Source organism: Mus pahari, chromosome 5 (genome assembly GCF_900095145.1).
Source record: "Mus pahari chromosome 5, PAHARI_EIJ_v1.1, whole genome shotgun sequence".
In the NCBI taxonomy this organism is placed as follows: Eukaryota; Metazoa; Chordata; class Mammalia; order Rodentia; family Muridae; genus Mus; species Mus pahari.
This window is the reverse complement of record NC_034594.1, coordinates 41648380-41668326: the sequence shown is the minus strand read 5'-3', so window position 1 is coordinate 41668326 and position 19947 is coordinate 41648380. Positions and strand designations below refer to the sequence as shown.

The window sequence follows — 19947 nt, the reverse complement described above, 5'->3', positions numbered from 1 at the left end:
AAGGAAAGAGGGAGAGAGGGAAAAGAGAGGGGGGAGTGTGTGTGTCTGTGTGTGTGTGTGTGTGTGTGAGAGAGAGAGAGAGAGAGAGAGAGAGAGAGAGAGAGAGAGAGAGAGAGAGAGAGAGATTCTCTCATCGCTTTTGGAGAGTTTGGATGCTGTAGTTGTTGGGCGCAATGTACATTTTCATAGGCATTCATACATCACTCAATATTCATTGGACGAATAACTGACAAAGGATTGAAAAGCTGCAAGATGCATGTTTTGCACATGTGCTGCTCTGGTTTTGCTGCCTCAGTCAGGGAGCCAAGTGAGTCAGAGACAACACAGAGCAGCTAAACCATCTGAAGAGATTCACAGACTTTCCCTTAGTCTTGAAAGTCAGAAAGGGAATAATTCCTCAGTGACCCGTGGTAACCACATCATGCCCTGTCCTTTAGGGTCGTTTCCTAGAATGAACGGGAAGGGTGACCTGTTAGCCTAGCTGTATAATTCAGTGGTACTAACTTCTGTATGTTTTCATAAACAAAATTAGCATTGTGATTTCAAGGCTCACAATGAAGCAGTGTTGGATGAGACCTGGGAGAGCTGTAAAGTCACAGATGCTGGTGTGTAGCTTTATTCAAAAGTCACCATAGTGGCTGTGGGCAATGGCAATTGCCTTAGCCATGGCATTGGCTATGGTACCCATGGCCATCAATTCAGGGTTTTCTCTGATTCAGTATCTTTCCTATGAATCCAAAAGGCAGGCTTTCTATAAATTTTCTTTTTCCCACCATAACATCAGAATAGTTGATATTTAATAAGAACCAAATGTTGTAAAACTTCAGAATGGTTATGACGCCAACGTTTTCTTAAAAGAAATAACAAGATGGCCACGGTTGTGACCCAAGTGACTTATAGTTAGGAAGACGCCATGGCCTACCAGTTCTGCACTGCTGTCAACTTGAAGGGCTGCAAACACCAGTTAGATGGATTTTCATATCTTTTACTCTAAACATCATCTTCTCCTTTTAATTTAGTACCCAAAGTTTATTTTAGGCCTTTTCTGTTCTGTTAAAACAAAACACATCCAACTGATTTTAAACAGCTTTGAGAACTGTTTAGGCAATCTGGAATTCATAGGAGTTTCTGCTATGGTCCCTCCTATATTACATAAAATGGTCATTTCTCCCATTGCAGTAGAAGAAAAGAATGTTATTATTGAGAAGTTGGAATTTTGGGTTTTCAGCATGATCCAACACAAACGGTTGTGGTTTGGGGAACTTAACTTCTTCTAAACTCGACATCCTGAACTGGAATTAATTGCTCATTAGAGGCAGAAAGGGTTCTTTTTTCACTTGAGTGTAAGTGTAGCACAGAGGGTTTTTTTTTTTTTTTTTTGACATATTATGGAAAAATAATGTGGTTCTGAGCTTTCATTTTTCTGCTTTTTTTTCTCTATTTAGGTTTGGGTTAGAGCCCGGAGATGGCTAACTTATTTGATTACAACATAAAAAGAATGATTTCGTTTAGACTTTTAAAGGGAACTGAAAAAATAATACCAAACATGGGTTTTGATTCAGTCCTGTTGGGTTCCAAAGCAAACTAGGAGTGATGAAGAGTCATTCAGCAGAGGAAGAGAAACAGTTTTGACAGTGTTTAAATATGAATGCTTAAGAACAGGGGAGACAGGAAATCTTTCTCTTTCTCCCTGCCCCTTACATAAAAAAGTATCTAAAGAGATGCCAGGGGGCAGGGCTCTCCTTTTCATCTCTTTGCTTTGGGAGTTAGCCCACATTTGAAAATCAGCTTGGTTCATGATTGTGTGGCGAAGGAGCAAAGTCTTAGTTCAGTCATTCATACAATAGCGTTAAAGATGTCTACATCACAGCATCTTTGTTTGAAATGCGCTGTGCAAAACTAGGTTGAGTGGGCTTTGAATAAATGTTATCGTTAATGTTATTGTTATCAATAGTCTGGTATTGTTTAATTTATTAAGCAAATAATTTGCATGCACCTCTTTGTTTTGCGCCCTCACTCCTAGGTCAGTCTGCAGTTGATATTTCTTTGCTTTGGGGTTCTTGCAGAGCTGAAAGGAGAAGCTTACTTGAAGTCAACATTCTGCTGGCCTTTGATTTTTGCATAAGCTCGTTAAAGAGATTAGGGGTGCCCCAGGGTCAAAGATAAAAGGAATAGTCCTTAGAAAGAAAAGTGTATGTGTGGGAGAGAGGAAAATAGATGTTGACCTTTGGAGCAATGGAATTTGCCAAAATACTGCTTACTATCCAAGCTGACAGTCTCCTCCTGAAGTCACCATGTGTCTCTCCAAGGTAGCTCAGTGAGTGCGGCTGGAAGGGGCCTCCCACGATGCAGTGTGCACTATATAATGACCCAGAACTCCAGAATGAGCAGAGGTTAAAGACAGAAGATAATGACGAAGGAGACATGGTTGTCTAGCCAGTGGAATAAATGGCGTCTAAACACGTTGGCCTGTAAACCATTGGAAACATTTATGGGACACTTCCTACAATGTCAGGGACTGCTCTAAGTGCTTCCCGTGCAGTCATATGCATGATCCCATACTTACATGAAACAGCACCACCAGCAGATTGTTAAAGGAGACAGAAATGGCCCACACTTCCCCAGTTAGTAATTGGTGTAACCTTGACACATACTTGGGCAATCACTTATGATCCTGATCTATACACGATAAAATGCTCTACTTGCCTGCTACGTTTCTAATCAGCACTGCTCAAGCAATTTTCACCATTTCTGTGTTAGAAGGACAGGATGAGTGGACAGAGCGGTTTAGGGTGTCTGGCTTCCAGAGCAGATGGTCAGGCAGGGCTGATGAGTCATGGCCCCTGTTAGAATAACTGGTGCTATGGGATCCAGCAAGCAAATGTAGGAACAAAGGGCTTCCTTTGGAGGATGTGAGGAGCAGTTTACTGAAGAAATCAGTTCCATTTTCAGAATCAGATCACTGATCACAGGAAGACAGTCAGACAGGGCCATGTGACAAAACATGGGCCCTACATACAAGGAGAAGTGTCAGGAGAAAGCACAGGCTGGCAGAGAGGTGACAGAGCGACAGGGAACAGACCCAGCAGTCCATTGTGGGAGCCACTTGTTCCAGTCAGTCTCCTGATCCTGCCTTCTATACTTCCTCTACAAACCTGATGGGTCACAATGGACTTCTGGGGGCAAACGCTGACAAAATGATAACTTCCTGGGGGTGGGGCTGAGGTAGATTTGAGTATTGGACTTTGGAAGGAAGAGTGAAGCTTCAGTGGGGAGCCATGATAGAGGAAGTCAGGGACAATTAAAGGTCAAGGGAGACATTTATAGGAAGGGCCAGGGGAATATGCCAGACATGTATGTGACCAGGAAAGGAGGAAGAAAATATCCTTTTCTTCCTCTGGTTCTGGAGGTCCCTGCTGCTGCTCTAGCCAATGGCACTGTGATCAGCACAATGTTATTGAGTTTCAGTGGAAATTTGGATGCTGGTTTGGGAACCCCCACAACCAATCTTCCCCCTACCCCCATGGGAAATCCATGTCTCCTAAATTGCCAACTTCTAAACGGGTCTCTGCAACACAGCTCATTTCTGTATCGGGGACTGCCTGTAAACATGTTGCCTTCTTTCAAGGTGATTGATGCTATGGTTTAAAAGCTGGAGATTCACTCACATGTTATATATCCCAGCTACACCCCCATACAGCGTGTATGGCAATGTGCTCCTGTGAAAGCAACATAGAAACACAAAGGGCTAAAGCCACCACCACCAACCACAAAAACCCTCAATTGCTTTTACTTCCTTTCCTCTGCAATTCCATCTCTTCCTGAAACCCAGGTGAGCAAGTTCCCGCCATTAAACTGGCATTTCATGCTTTGCCAGTGACTAGTTCAATCAAGCTTCAGGTCTCTCCAAAGCCACTTAACTCATGGATGAGGTAGGTCCCCTCCTTCTCCTTGCTTTGACATCATTTACATTTTTCAGTGCAGTTGTTTTGTGCTCTGATGGAAACAGTGATCTGTGGACACAGTCCACCATTGGGGTGGGAACTGTGCGTGGAGTCCCAGAGAGCTAATCCACCAAGCAGGTAATGAATGCTCCCTGAAAGGAACTTGAGTCTTTACTGTCCCATAAAGACCCATATGTTAGGGTGATGCTCAGGGGGAGGTGTAGAACCTTTAAGAGGTGGGGGCCTGACAGGCAGGTCTTCAGTTACTGTGGCTGTGCCTCTGGCGTGCACTGAGATAGTCGAGGCACTGCTCCTTCCCTTTGGTTTCCTAGCCATGTATTAAGCCATTTTGCTGTCCTATTGCCATGATGTGGTGGCTTACCACAGGCTTAAAACAAACAATGGGTCACACAGATTATGGCTGAAACTGTAATTCAGTTCTGTGAGCCCAGGTGACCCTTTTATTTTCGAAGGTTAGTCATCTTAGGTATTTTGTAGTGGTGACAGGAAGCTAGCTATCTCTGTAGACATAATGTTAATGGCTATTTTCTATTCCGTTCTATGGATTCAAGATTTTAAAAGAATAGATGCTTCTCAAAAATGGGAATGTGATTGTGTTAGTCAGGGTCCTATTGTTGTGATAAGACACCATGACTAAAAGGAACTTCTTATACTCCTATGTAACCATCCATTGGTGGGGGAAGTCAGGGCTGGAACTCAAGGCAGGAGCCTGGAGGTGGGAACTGAAGCAGAAGCTGTAGAGAAAACTTATTTACTTTTAATGACTGTTCAGACTGCTTTCTCATAACACCTAGAGCAACCAGCCTAGGCTGGGGACACTGTACACAGTGAGCTGGGTCCTCGAACATCAGTCATTAATCAAGAAAATCCACCCCAGGGTTTCCCATAGACTAATCTGGTAGGGACATTTTCTTAGTTAAAGTTCCTCCTTCAAAAATGACTCCAGCTCATGTCAAGCTGACATAAAAGTAGCCAGTCCAGTTATAAAGACATATGAGCAACCCGTTGTAAAGAAAGCACGCATCCTTAGTTATTTCAAAGGATTCTATTGCTTCTTTAACTCTTAGATTTAAGGTTAACCAAAATGTCACATTCTTCAGGTAATTATAAAGCCACAAGTCTGGTAAATTCAGATGAATAGCTCAGAAAAATTGTTTGAGTCCTTGGATAGTTCAAAGGTACAGGATTAGGAGACAAAAGAAAGTGTCCTTTTCTTTTTATGCAGCAAAGAAGGACAGCAAATGTGGGGGTGTTGATGGCTCTCTAGTTATAAATAGGAAAAATATACAACTCATTAGCTCCTTTGCAATGTAAGATAGTAAAGTTTATATAGTTAGAATTTAAAGTTATTTTAGCTAAACCCCTGATTGTAGTCAACATCCTTTCCCTTCTGTTAATGGTACCTCAATTTCTCTTGGGGTCCTTTTACCCAAACTTACTGATGGACTTTAGGTGGGCTTGGTTCCAGCTTTTGGTTCTGCCTTCTAACCTTGTTGCTAAGTCTGAGTAGTCTGGCTTTGAGGACTGGCTCATGCTGAGTCAATCTAGCTATGACTACTGAACTGAATACCATTTTTAGGACATTCTGGGGTCTGCTGGGGTGAGACTTTCCACCAAGATGATGAGTTGGAGGTGCTGACAGCTTTGTTGCCACCCTCTGTCCCTGAGAATGGTGCCTACAGAGAGAACTGGGAAGCCAAAAAAGAGAGAAACTGTCAGTGGCCAGTCTGGAGGAGCTAGATGTAGCCACTCCTGCAGACAGCAATATTGTCTAGATGCAGCCACTCCTGAGGACAGCAATAATGCCTTTGGGCAGCAGTTTCCTGTTTTGCTTAAGCAACTGAAATCAGGTTTCAATTCTTCACAATAGAAGTATAAGTTAACTAATCATAATTATTTATCTAAATCTATGTCTATGTCTATGTCTATGTCTATGTCGTCTATCTATCTATCTATATGCTTGGCTTTTTTAAAAAATAATCTTTAACTGTCAGGTGAAATTTAACCATGAAAACTCACTTAGCAAGGATATTTGTATGCTTTTTTTTTTTTTTTTTCTCGAGACAGGGTTTCTCTATATAGCCCTGGCTGTCCTGGAACTCACTCGGTAGACCAGGCTGGCCTTGAACTCAGAAATCTGCCTGCCTCTGCCTCCCAAGTGCTGGGATTAAAGGCATGTGCCACCACGCCCGGCTAAGGATATTTGTATGTATGTATGTGTGTGTGTGTGTGTGTGTGTGTGTGTGTGTGTGTGTGTATTGACAGGGTTTCATGTAACCACACTGGTTTCAAACTTGTTGGGTATTAAGGATGCTTGAACATCTGACCCTCCTGCATCCACCTCTCAGATACAATTCCAGCCTTGAGTCATCATGTTGGGCAGTACAATTGGTTTCTATGAGTTGCTTTCAAGGAACAGACAAGGAAAATATATTGGACCACTGACAGTAAGAGCTCACACCCTTATCTATATATCCTTATATTTAGAAAACCATCTTCAGATTGTTTTTGTATTTGCTTGTTGTCTTAGTTACATTTTTATTGATTCAATGAAATGCCCTAACTAAAAGCATCTAATAAAGGGGGAGCAACAGTTTATTCATCGTACACATCCAAGTGACAGTTCATCTTGAAGAAAGTTGGGGTGGAAACTCAAGCAGGGTATAAGCTGGTGGGTAGGAGCTGATGCGAAGGCCACGGAAGAATGCTACATACTGGCTTAGTCTCCATGGCTTAGCCTGCCTCTGTTCTTATTGGATGACAAGCATAAGGCTAGGATGGCTCATAGGGAAGCAGAACCTCACATTAATTATCAGTCAAGAAAATAAACCACAGGCTTGGCCACAGGCCAATCTGGTAGACAAATTTAGTGGAGGTTCCCTCTTGGCAAATGACTCTAGTTTGTGTCAAGGTGACAGAAGACTAGGCAGGACACTTGCCTATGGTCTATTTGCCTTCAGTCTCCGTCTTAAGACAGTTAGCATGACCTCAGCATCATGCTCTTCCTCCCTTCTGAGTATACATGTTTATCTTTCACTTTGTAGGTCGGATGCTGAGCACATCCCTCCAACTTGGCTCCTAGACCACCAGCCCAACACTGTGAGAAAATCTTTTCAAGTGATTTTTGTTGTTGCTATTGTTTGTTTATTTCTTTTTGTCTTAACCAAACTACCTCATTTGTTTGTGACCATACTATACCTGAGTCAATTCCCTTACTGGAAGGAAGTGATATCATTTTTTTTTTTTTTAGGATAGTGGACCCTGACATGCCATGTGAGGTTAAAGGGATATCACCTTCCATTTTTCCCATATATACACATGGGCTCGTTCTCCCTTCCCATCTGGAGTCTACAAACTCTTTCCTAGGTAAACATTCTTGTTTAGCCAAGAATTTCAAAAGGGAGGGAGAGTAATAATAATGCACATTATGTAGCTCATGAAGAAGGCAACAATAGAGGCAGGGACAGTTGCAGAAAACTTGAGAGTCACCCCATTTCCGGAATTACTTACAGGCTATTCCTGCTGCTATTAAATAAGCAGATAATCTTTATCTGCTAATAAAAAAGGCAGCCTGTTGCCAGAGGACGGTGACAGACTTAACAAGTTTTACAGAAATTAAAAAAAATACCTGCAGATAGCAGGTATCATGTTTTCTTTTGGCAAATGTTAACACTCCACAGCTAGCATATCTTGCTTACTTAATTGGGCCTATAAAAACCCACCAGGCCATTTCACACGGAGTCATTGAAATTCCCTAGACCAATTCTTTCTAGCTTTTCAGAGCCTGGATAAGAAAACAGCTACAAAGAAGGCTGATGGAAACGACTTCTCAGCTCTCTGGCCCATATTTACAAACCTTACAATCTTTATGTGTTCACTTGTTGTAAAACATATGAAGCGAATAAATCAGGCAGGTTATTATTACTATTATTATTTTGGTTTGGAGAAGAAAAAATATATATACCACTGCCATGAGAAAAGAATAATAAAATATGTTGGCTGAGGCAAGCCCCAAATTGCCTAAATAGCTCCCAGAGCACCTTGTCTGCAACTGACTGCAGACCCAGTGCATTAAGGTGCCCCCTCTGAGTCTAGAGAGGAGCTACTTAGAGCTCTGCCCTCATGCGCTATTGTCCTATGGAGTTCTGGCTTAGATTGTGAGTCCCTCTATAGTGGATACAATGCCATATTCTTGCTGCCAGTGATTGGCCTCCACTGAGACTGAGCAAATGAATATTTATGGGAACTGATATTGAGGAAATAAATATTTATTAAAATTGAGCAGGAGATAGAGAAAATGGAAAAGTAATACAAAAAGAAGAAATTGTGAGAGAAGTCTTAGGTGCAAGCCACTCAGTGTGTATAGTACCAAAGGAAAATAAACAGTTGTTGGTTCCATTGATAAACATACTTTAAGACATTCCTTTAATAATCTTTTCAGCAAACATTTTCATCATTTTGGGTTTAAAGACTTCCGTGAGTATATTTTCTTGTTCTCTGGCCTATTTTTAATCAAGTTTGAGGGTACAGCTGGACAGCATCTGTAGTGATAGAGTCCGGGAGCCACTGGGGAGGCATGTTAATGCATCTGGATAACTATGGAGGTAGCTCTTAGTAAAGGGCTTGCTTTGTGGGCATGAGAACCCAGGCTCTATTTATTGAACCTTCATTGAAAAAAGAGCTAGGGATGGTGGAAAATGCTTAGAATCACAGCACTGGGTAGATGGAGACTGTGGAAATCCTTGGAGTTTATTATTCAGCCATCCTAGTTGAAGTGATCCAAGATCAGTGGGAGACCCTACCCTCGGAAACAAAATAAAGATGGACAGATCCTGGAGATTCGTGTCTGGACTCCATTCATATGCACACACATGTGTATATGTACCTGTACACTTGTGTACCCACAAACATGAGTACACAGATAGGTAAGTATACACACAATGCATATTACTGAACACACACATATATGTATATATAGTTTCTTATCATTATTCTCCAAATTATAGAGATTAAAAACTATCTAGGTAATATTGACATTACATTAGGTATTATCAATAGTGTGGAGATTCCCCGAAGTATGTAGGAGAAAGCCTGCAGGTTCTATACAGACCTGCAGCATTTTAAATAAGGGACTTGAACATCTGCAGGTTTGTGATCTGCAGAGTGGTCCTGAGGACAGCAAGGGAGGGTGATAGATGCAGGGTAACTTATCGTTTTAATTTTCTCTTGGCAGCTCAGAAGGTTTCTGGAATAGGATGATTTTGGGGGACACTCTTTTGGCCTCTTTACCTGAGTGTGGTAGTATACTGGGGCAGCTCTAAGGCTGTGCAATATTTCTGATGATCATGACGATGATGGTTTTGTAAGCAAATGTGGCCTTCTTAGATATCCCTGGAAGTGGAAGGAACCAACACTTGATTTCCATGATCAAGTCTGAATCTCAGAATGCTTGTTGACTCCCTGGAGAATTATAAGTTATCAGGGGTGGCTTTGCCTCCCAGTCCTTGATTTGACTTTAACAAGAACTCCTGTGGTGCTGAGGACCAGCATAATCTAGCTAGACACTACAGTCTCATGAAAGATGCTTTGTCGTGTCTGGCTGAGAGGCAGAAATGGAATGTTAACTCCCTAAGCTTGCTCTCCTAGGTCTCTCCAAATGGAGCAAGACAAAGGTGTAATTTCTCAGGCCTCCCCTAGACAAAAGGTACCAGTGTTTTTCCTTGGCATAGGGAGAGGAGTGGAAAGGATGCTGAGATTCTAATCCCCGGTCTGGAGTATCTCAGGCGATCACAGATCACAGAGAACACTTGTCTTTTATGACACTGCAGTTCCCAGCATCCCTCTGGGATGCCTTAGACTCAAATTGTCTGGGAAACATAAAATCAGTCACATTTGGCAAAGCTCAATACACCAGAGCATGGGAAACACAAATTAAAATAGATACTACTTCAATCACTAAATTGTTTGGTTACAAGTTTGTTTGGTGTAAAGAGAACCATTAGAAAAGGGTGTTCCCAAAGGGCACCAAATCAAATCCACACACACACCCCCAATCAGGTTTGGGGAGCTTCACGGGCTTAGCATCTTCATTCTTTCTGTTCAAAGTAAAGAAATCTTTAAATAAGGTTGCAGTAACAAGGGGTAGTCATTCAGAAATTACTTTCTTATTGTGCTCGTAGGAATTGAACGCCACTTGTCAGAGCGTTGGCTATGGCGTTCTGTCCTCGGGATTGCGGCAATCACTTTATCACCAGTTCTCGTTAAGGGAACCTGGGAACTGAGCCTCATCTAGAGTACCTCACATCTCTTGTTTAAGGCAGTAAATCAATCGGGACCAAGTTTGAGACAGGGTGAATGATTATTGCATTTGTTATTCCCTAGAAATTGTTCTTTTCTACTATTGAAAATCTAAAAGACATTGTCCCATGACTGTAAATATTATTCTGTTTAATTCGAATACTTGTATAAAACAGAAGTAGTTACTGGTTTGGTTGCAAAGTCTTGGCATGCCTTTCTCCAAACAGGCTGACATCACTGGTTTGGATCGCCAATATGCACAATGCACTTCTGCTAATATTTATTTATACATTTTATTGGTTTGGAGTTTTGTTTATTTGTCTTGCTTTGTTTTTGAGTCTGGATCTCATACACCTCAGGCTGCTTCCGTCTCAACATGTCGGTGAGTCTGGCCTTGAACTTGTGACCCTCCTACTTTGGCTCCTCAGTACTGGATTACACACATGTGTACCTTCCCTGGCTCCACTGGTGTTTAAAACTCCATTCTATGACAAGGACTCTCCCGGCCTGGGGAGTTGCCATTGTTCTGCACAGCAGTGGAGATGCTGAAACTAAAGTGCAGTCCACACATCATTCGTGATCCCATAGGTGGAGATGTGAAAATTAGGAGAATTAGGTCCATTCTCCATTCCTTGATCTTGTGAACAGAAATGAGTGAAACATGAGCAGGAGACTCCTTTAATATGCTTGATTTTCCAGGGAGTTGGTAGACTAGGAGGCAAAATCATCCGAAAGGACACATAGGATGGATGTTAACAGTGGCCACACTCAGCTCTGTTCCAATTAACAGTATCAAGAACCAATACTTAGCACTACATATTGAGTTCTAGGTGTAAGTCAGGCACTGTAGCTGACATTTCCTTATCATCTGATGCTACACCCTCTCCCTGGGCAATTTTGTGGGTGCTCATGAGTTAAGTATATTTTAAAGGTAGACTTAAAAGGCAGGGGAAAAAATGTGCTACCCAGAGAGATCAGAGTACCCTCTAGTGCTGACATTATTCCTTTCTGTTCCTTTAATGCTGAATGAATTAGCACAGTGAATCCCCATACAAAAACTTCCCTTATCTCAAGGCACTCCATTCTATTATACTAGGAAGATTTGGGGAACATGAATTGCTCAGATCTCGTATACAAACAATTGATATATTTGACAATAATCCTCTGAAATTTATTTCTATTTACCACTTTCTAAAGAAGAGACATCTTATATTGCTAAGTCTATTAATGCTGGGCCTAATATTTGAGGTCTAAGAGGAGGACAGATTAAGGTGCACAAACATTCTTCGTCCTCTTTAAAGTAGCTGACATCTGCTTGGCCCAGACCAGTGAGATACCCAACAGGAAGTAAATTCGAGAGCAGAGAGAATGCGCAAGCACAGCTGTGTGGTTTGATTTATATAAACAACTTCTGTGGGAGAAGATGGCTGTGGTCTGGGTAGTGTTCATATCTATAAAACTCAAGAAACCTGAGTGTAACTCAATATGCACAGAACTTTCTTGACCTGACTGTGTACTTCTGCTCCGAATTATTTGGAGAGAGAGGAATTTATGCTTGGAATCAGGCATGGGCTTACCCAGCGGAGGTCATGGTCAGATGGCCGTGCTCTTGCATTCTCATCTTCATACAAAAGGAACCCTTCTCTTCGAGCCTGGTAATACTCTTTCCGAAGCTTCTGGATGCGGTCAGTGGTTCCAGCCATGGGTCGGCCACTGTAGCACATGAATAGACATGGTCACATGGTGTATGCCAGCCCTGGAGAGCTCCCTATTAAAGGGCCTGACATCCAAACTTGAAAGATTTGACAATGTTATTTAAACTAGGAAAATGGTGAAATCAGTAATAAAATGAGCAAAGAAAGGGCATTACACACACACACACACACACACACACACACACACATTTGATTCCAAGGGTCAAAAGATCTGACGTGGGACTAATAAAATGCTTTGGGAATGAGAAGGTGAGATAATGTCCTGACCTCTTAGAGCAATTAAAAGGCACTCCACTTTTCTTCTTATGATCATTTTTACGGGGCTTGGTTAAATTTTAATATGGGAATTTCATTCCTTCAAATGCCATTGCTTATTTGAGATCAAATCTCAGTTGTTTGAGCTGAAGGTTGAATGTGACAGATGATTGGCTGACCTGCACCAGCATTCCTTTCAGAGAAACTCGAGAACTTTTGGTGTGTGTGTGTGTGTGTGTGTGTGTGTGTGTGTATTAGGGAGTGGGGTGACAGCAGAATATAAGTTAATATATGAGTAAAGATAGACTACAGGTAAGGAAAGAAGGTGAAAGATACAGCCACAAGTTACAGATAGGGTAAGGGAAGGTGGATGACACGTCCATGTTCTAATGAGTTCTTGGTTCAGGGGTCATGTCTCTCTGTGTTAGTCACTTGTTCTGCCTGATACTTACAGCTTGCCCAGTGCCACTTTGGGCAGCTAGCGGTCCCTTTATAGTTTGGATTGATTTGTGATGATTATGTTAATAGACTCAGGATTCTGCTCGGGCTTTATAATCCAGAGATGCAGATCAGAACTGTCTTTGAACTTCCCTTGTTCATCTAAAGATTAAGCGTCCTCTCATTAAGATCTGGAGATGAACAGTTCACAGTCTTTCCCTGGAAGAGTCGAATTCTTGGAGGAAGAGGACAGAAAGATCTACAGAAAATTAGGACCCATGAAGACGGTTGCTGTAACAGTGACCTGCACAAGGGTTATGGGAACATGAGTGTGTAAGTGTTGACAGGGTGAGAGCAGGCCAGGGCGGTGATGGTAGAAGACGCCATAGAGGAGGTGATACTCTAGCTCAGTGGTTCTCAACCTGAGGCTTGTGACCTCTTTGAGGATTGCCTATCAGGTCTTCTGCATATCAGATATTTACATCAGATTCACAACAGTAGCAAAATTACAGTTATGAAGTAGCAACAAAATAATTTAATGGTTGGGAGTCACCACGGCATAAGCAACTGTATCTAAGGGCTGCAGCATTAGAAGGTTGAGAACTACTGATCTAGCTGAAATTTAGAGGATCCATAGCCACTCAGTGGCTGGGCAGGAGAGAGGAGGCAACTTCAGGAAGGGAGTGAACAAAGCAAGCGAATCTTGCTTTTGGGGTTCATTTCCCAGCCAGTACATTTGGACAAGGAGAGGTCCCAACTGCCTCTGTTGTCTCCTACACATATCCGATGATATATTCCCCCTTCCTCATGCTGGTGACCTGAGCCTTGGCTAAGAACCACTCTCTCAGTTATGAGTTACATGGGAGGAACTGTGGAAAGAGGAACGAGTGAAGACTGGACAGGTAGGTAGCGCCTGATGTGAAGAACCTTGCCTGTCATTAAGGCCCTCGCGTATTATGGTTGATTTTTACATTTAAATAAGATATCTGATTTTTTAAAAAAAGGTGAGCTGTCTAAATCAAAGTATTTGAAAACTAAGCTTTAAAGTTATAAAAAGAAAACAGCAAAATAGCAAGTTTGCAAGACACAGTTTTCTACTTGGTGGCAAGATGGTGGCGAGCATGGCAACATGTTGGCTCTGTGGTCTCTTGCTATGGAGTATGCACTGGTCACTGGGCTTCAGGAGCACACCAGAGATGGCAACTAAGCAACAATACTTTTGATTAAAAAAAAATAATAATAAAATAAAGGCAAACCCTGACAGAGCCTGTCAGAGAGATGGCTCAGCAGTTAGAAGGACCTGGGTTTGATTCCCAGCGCCCACATCAGGAGGTTCATAGCTACTGTAACTCCAGGGAGTCTGTCACCTCTGGCCTCTCAGGGCACCTGCACACACAAGCATGTACCCCATACAGATAAACATGCACACACATATTTGAAAGTAGTAAGAGTAAATCTTAAAAAAAGAATAGGACAAATGTTTGGGCTGCGGGGGATGTGGGGGGCAGTGGAACTTTATTTTCCTTCAGGATATATGTAAAAATTCTGAAAATAGTTCTAATTCTCCTTTTTTAATTAAAAAAAGATAACCCCCAAAGACAATGAGGGCTCTCCTGGAGCACATGTGGCAAGAGCATGTCACCTCTGAGAACTGCCTGGGCTCCCCAGTAATACAAGATGACTGTGGTGGCTGGATCCCATGCACCGGCTTCTGCTGGTTACGGGGACGCAAAGGCAGCATTCAGGCTCCACCAGATGAGTTCAATCAACGTGGTGCAAACACCGCATGCATAATCTATTAGTTTACTCCAAAGAAACCAAAGCATTGAATTCAAGTGGAATGAAGTCATCAGTAAGAAAGGAAAATAGAAAAAGGAGAGAAAGGTGCTGTTTTAAAAATGGACCAAACGCCACAATATTCGTCTATTTGTGGTGGGGAAAAAAATCATATGCAGACTATAAACTGTTCTTCCATATGCCTATAAATATATGAATTTTAAAAATATGGGTTTGATCAGATTGCCATTCTCAAATAAGACAGTAGGGCAAGAATATCAAAGCAGCTGTTCAGGATTCAAATACGTCCCGATGTCTGACTGGAGCGTGACTATTTACCTGGGAAAGAAATCCAGCCCAGTTAAAAAAAAAAAACAGGGGAGGCCTGGTTTGGTCTCCATGCAAAACATGCTGTGTCTTCTCCCAAGTGTGACTATTCTAAGATGATATTTCGAATAAAACACAAGTCTTTTATCATAACCCGAGACTACCTTTCAATATTTTGTCTTATTTTTTCCATTCCTAAGCCTCTTCCTGCCTTTAGTAACAACAGTGTGTTTTTTTCATATGTTAACATTAGGAATCACATATGCTGATTTCAGGTTTTAACTCCTCTCAGTAGATAACATACATGTTTATCACTAAATTAATAAAATGTTACATATTACAGTGTTATAAGCATAGCAATCAACTGATTCTATTTTGTGTTGGAGTTGTGCAAATTGAGTAATTTGATGCTAGATTTATGCACACTTTGTAGAAATGGTATCAACTATTATAATTCATACCATAAATATATTGATACAGAGTTTTACTTATATTATCTGTCAGAAGGCACATCACTAATCAATTGAAGGACCATAGATAGTCTCAGAATGCTTTTCAAGTCAGAACTTCAGAAAACCACTAACCAACTGTAGGGGTGGACACTTTAGTGGGCTTTATAATTCTAATGTAATAGCTTTGGAAAATACCTCAAAGTTTGGAAAGAATACTGAAAGATAAGGTTTGTTATTCTGCTCACTGAAATGAAGGGGTTCACAGCTAATAGATGACAGAGAAGGTGAATCTGATTCCAAACATTCCTGCAGCTTTCTACTTACGATAGAGCTCTTTTCTTCTATCTCATTTATATCTTAGAGACCTGGGTCTCTAGTAGACACCAAACATCATGGACTTTAAAGCTAGGGCACTGGAGTTGACTCCTGAAGGTCCTAGGTGCCAATAAGTCTATCTTCTTGCTTTTATGGAACATAGTAGCATGAGTTCTGGGAAACCTAGCTGACATACTCAGAAGTGATATCAAGCTCGTATGTAATGCAAACCTCTTAAAGGATTGCACACTTTACAGCTATCTGCCTCACTACTTGGAAGGTTAGGCTTTCTGAATTCGTTGTCTGGGCAATGCAGAGTTTGCATCCTCTGCATGTTTGCTTGCTTGCTTGTTTGTTTGTTTCTGAACCTGGGCAAGGGTTATAGTTCTGCAATGACTACACTCAGGTGAATCTGGCTGTTCTTAAAAAAACAAACAAACAAACAAAAAAAAACCCAAAACCCTCTATCTATATTATGTCGGTGACCAGTAATGGTCTTAGAATGTTGAATGAACTCAAGCCATACATAAATACATTTGTGTTATTTAGGATTTCTTGCCAATTACCTAGCCTATGCCTTTAAAGGCAGATGTATCCTTAAACAGGCCCTCCTTATAGCACTGCTGAGATGGACAGGGCTTAATGTTGTAATGGGTTTTATTTTCTTTGCATGTTATCTACAGTCAGAAATGATCATCATATGTGAAAACCTTCACACCAAGGCACTACATACTTTTTTTTTTTAATCGAAACTGACTCTTGCTCATAACCTCCTGAATAGGAGTACTTCTTAGAAATAAGTCTAAGCATCGTACAGTCCTCTGTTCTTGCTGCTGGGGGCTGGAGAAAGGAAACTGGCTTTGTGGAGCATCTGTGCTGTCCTGGGGCATGGGATCTGTGCTCCTTATCCAGTTCCACTCAGATCTGTGAGGATGATGTTGTCGGCATTCCCCTGACTCATATACTGAGGCTCAGAGAAGTAGAGAAACACAAGTGGAGAGTGGTGGGCTAGGCTTCGTGCCTGTAAAACTCTAGCTGTTTCTTCTATATCATGTTGCCTTGGGAGAAAGGCATTAAAATGCAGCAGGCATTTTGGAACAGCAGTTCACAGGCATTTCAACACAGAGGGAATTTAGCACAGCACATTTATAGGCATACCTTTTGATACTCTTTTATTTGCACAGATCTTTGCTATAAAAATAGGAATAGAAGTAGCTAAAGTAATAGGAATACAAGCAATGAAGTCTGGATTCATTAGAGGAATGATGTTGGAGTGATTGCAGACTGACATTTCTGGGCAATTAATATTATATCACTAACAGGCTTATGTGGGAAACTGGTGTAAAAGTGAATGGGGTGCAGAAGAAAATCAGCATATANGACTAAGATGCAAGCCACAGAGTGTGGATGAGGCATGGGGCGGGAAAAGCAGCCAGTGCTGCGGCAGGGCAAGTTCTGTCTATATATGCAGTTTCATTTTGCTAACTATGCTTAAAAATCCACAAAAGATTCTGAAAAAAAAAAATCATCTTAAGGATTAACATAATTATTATGTTCTGTTGGAGAAAAATTCCTGCCCAATAAACATGTTGAGAGATTCTTATATATGTATTGAGGATCATTAATACAAAAATCATTTAGATTTATATACCCTTTAGGCCTCACAGCATTTATACAAGTACTGTATAGATTTAATATTCCATGATGAAAATACATTTAAATAGTGTGCCCATAATACTAAAGACACTTAATAATAAATACTTGATTTTTAAGAGGGCTTAATTCTATAGAATTCTCCCAATTACATTTTGCCCACCAAAGCTCTGAACATTATTTGATATAAACATTTACTGAAAAATATGTCTATGTTATTATATCCCACCACCAAAGTGTGCCCATTCGTATATTAGCTTTTTGATACTGCGTAGATATTTTGATTTTGCATCCAGTGACATTTGGGAACCCTAACTGACTATGCATGGAGAGCATTTTGGGATTCTTGTTTCTGATTTCTTCTCAAATTCTCCCTTATTATCTGTGCTCATGTAACTGTGCTCACCAGAGTAAGGATGTGCTCTAAAGAGATGCTTGTGCCCTTCCCTTTGGCTATCAAATTATTGAAACAATGAGCCCTAAGAAATTGGAATTTTCTCAAGAGTGTTATTCTGGTAGAATGATAAAAAGTGCCAGTCAGAGGGGGACCTTGTCTTGGAAGGAGATTTCACATTTATCTGTCGATTTGTCAGACCATCTTGCAGGAGAGACTGGATGCAAGACTGCGGTGATGGGTGGGACCACACCTTGACTAGGATTTCTTAGTTATGTGTATTTCTTGCCTTCTGTTTAAACCCAAATCTCATGCTCAGGGCTTAAAAAATAGACTCGGGGATGACTGAACCTCTTTGTTCCTTTTGCCAACTGGCTATATCAAATAAATCTTCTTTTTTCCCCCCTCTGGCTTTTTAGAACTATTTGTCTCATTAATTGGCCTATTGGGGATGGTTGGCTTAGCCTAGCTTGTTAAAGCTGCCAGGACCCAGACTCTGATCCTAATAGCTTTGGTAAAATTGGTATTCTCCATTTCCCCCTTGTTTTGCCAATAGTTTCCCCTAAAACAATAAGAATTTTCTGTATCATATGGAAACTTGATTCCTACCAAACTTAAAGTAGCTTTGTGATTAAAGCAATTACTCTGAAATTAGAACCTGGTGTTTACCATGACTGCCATGAAATTCCATGATCAACATGGATGTGCTTAGTGAAAGAGCAAACAAAGCCTGGTGGTGGTTCATGCTTTTAATTCTACTACTCGGGAGGCAGAGGCAGGTGGATCTCTTAGTTTGAGGCCAGCCTGATCTACAGAGTGAGTTTCAGGACAGCCAGGCCTACACAGAAAAACTGTCTCAAAAAGCAAAACATAACAAAACAAGACAAGTTACATTAGGAACAAACAATTCATTTTTTTTCCTGTGGGGAACTTTCTTTTTCCTTCAGTGACTACTTTCTTCAGTTATCACAGAAGGTGTACCTCATAGGAAGTCAGGAGACAGAAGCCAGGCTTCTTAAGATAGAAATAGCATCTGACAAGTTGGTGGTAGAACTGTGGGAAAGCATTCTATAGCAATATACAACTTTGAGAAGTTTGTCTCAGTATGTGTTCCTAGGCTCTAGCCTACAGTGTATGCCAGGATGCAGAGGGGCGGGGACTTGAACACCTGCTTCAGAGGAAGTGATGTTCAAATGAGGGTCATAGTAAAAAGTCTACACAAAACATGATGCTACATTAGCTCAGTCTGGATCCTGGTCCTTCCTGCAGCTGGGCTGGTGGCATTTGACCTAGATGCAACACTGACAAGCCTTGGCTTACTGGGGTCCTGACTTTGTCATGGCAATGTGAGTCTGCCCTTAAATCTTTCTTAACAGGCTCCCTGCTCCTTCTAGCATCTGCTTCCTTCGAGATCCATGTATTGGTACTTCTATCCTAGCTAGATGAACTGACCCTCTGACTTCTGCAGCTTGAAAATTTGTCTTGGAAATTGGAACCCTGGACTGGACCTTGACCTCAGTGAATCAAGCCTTAGTGGTGGAACAGAGACATGACACTTTTGATTGCATAATGGTAAGCACTTCCACTCTTGCTATGAACACAGCTACCATTTACCTGAACATAATTGTATTGATTCGTGAAGGGTGACTTTCTCTTGCCTTGGAGTGCTGAGATTGAGATTTGTCACCAGACTGATGTCATATCTTCAGATAAAAGGCATGACTGTACCTCGCTCCTTATCACCCAAGACAACGTGGGGCTGCTCTCTAAGGTCAGAGCATCCTGCTTCTCTATCTCCTCTTCCAGCGTGAATATACACCCTGAAACTCTGCAGAGTGGCACTGGCCATATGGTTTATAATTCAACAATAACATGAGTTGTTTCCACAGCTTCCACTCACCTTTACAAGCCTGTGACAGGAGATTATTCATATTTTATACAATACGCCCTGCTGGCTATATTCAGATTTCAGAAGCCATTTTGTTTTCATCATGAAAATTTACTGAATTACTCATATTTGAACATTATTAAGATATATTCCCTCTAAAACACATAGTAAAGTATTTGTGATATTAAATAATTCACATGTATACTAGATCTTTCATACATACACACACACACACACACACACACACACACACACACACACATATATATATATATATATATATATATATANTGCACTATATTTACAGAAGAACTGCATTTCCTCCAGCATTTTATTCCAGAAGAACTGTATTTCCAGAGACACTATATTTCCCCCAACATTGTGGAGTGAACCTAGAGTCTCTCACACACTCTGTTACTGTATCCCCATCCTCTTATTTTACACACACACACACACACACACACACACACAC

At 41.2% G+C, this 19947-nt stretch overlaps 1 protein-coding gene across 1 annotated transcript in view; it reads right to left on the bottom strand.

Moving 5' to 3' along the window:
* The window catches only part of Pard3b (par-3 family cell polarity regulator beta), a 976275-nt gene that overhangs the window by 91803 nt on the left and 864525 nt on the right, over positions 1–19947 (bottom strand). Inside the window, exon 21 of the mRNA XM_021197960.2 lies at positions 11840–11975. Coding sequence (XP_021053619.1) covers positions 11840–11975 — 136 coding nt within the window. The remainder of the gene's footprint in view (positions 1–11839; positions 11976–19947) is intronic.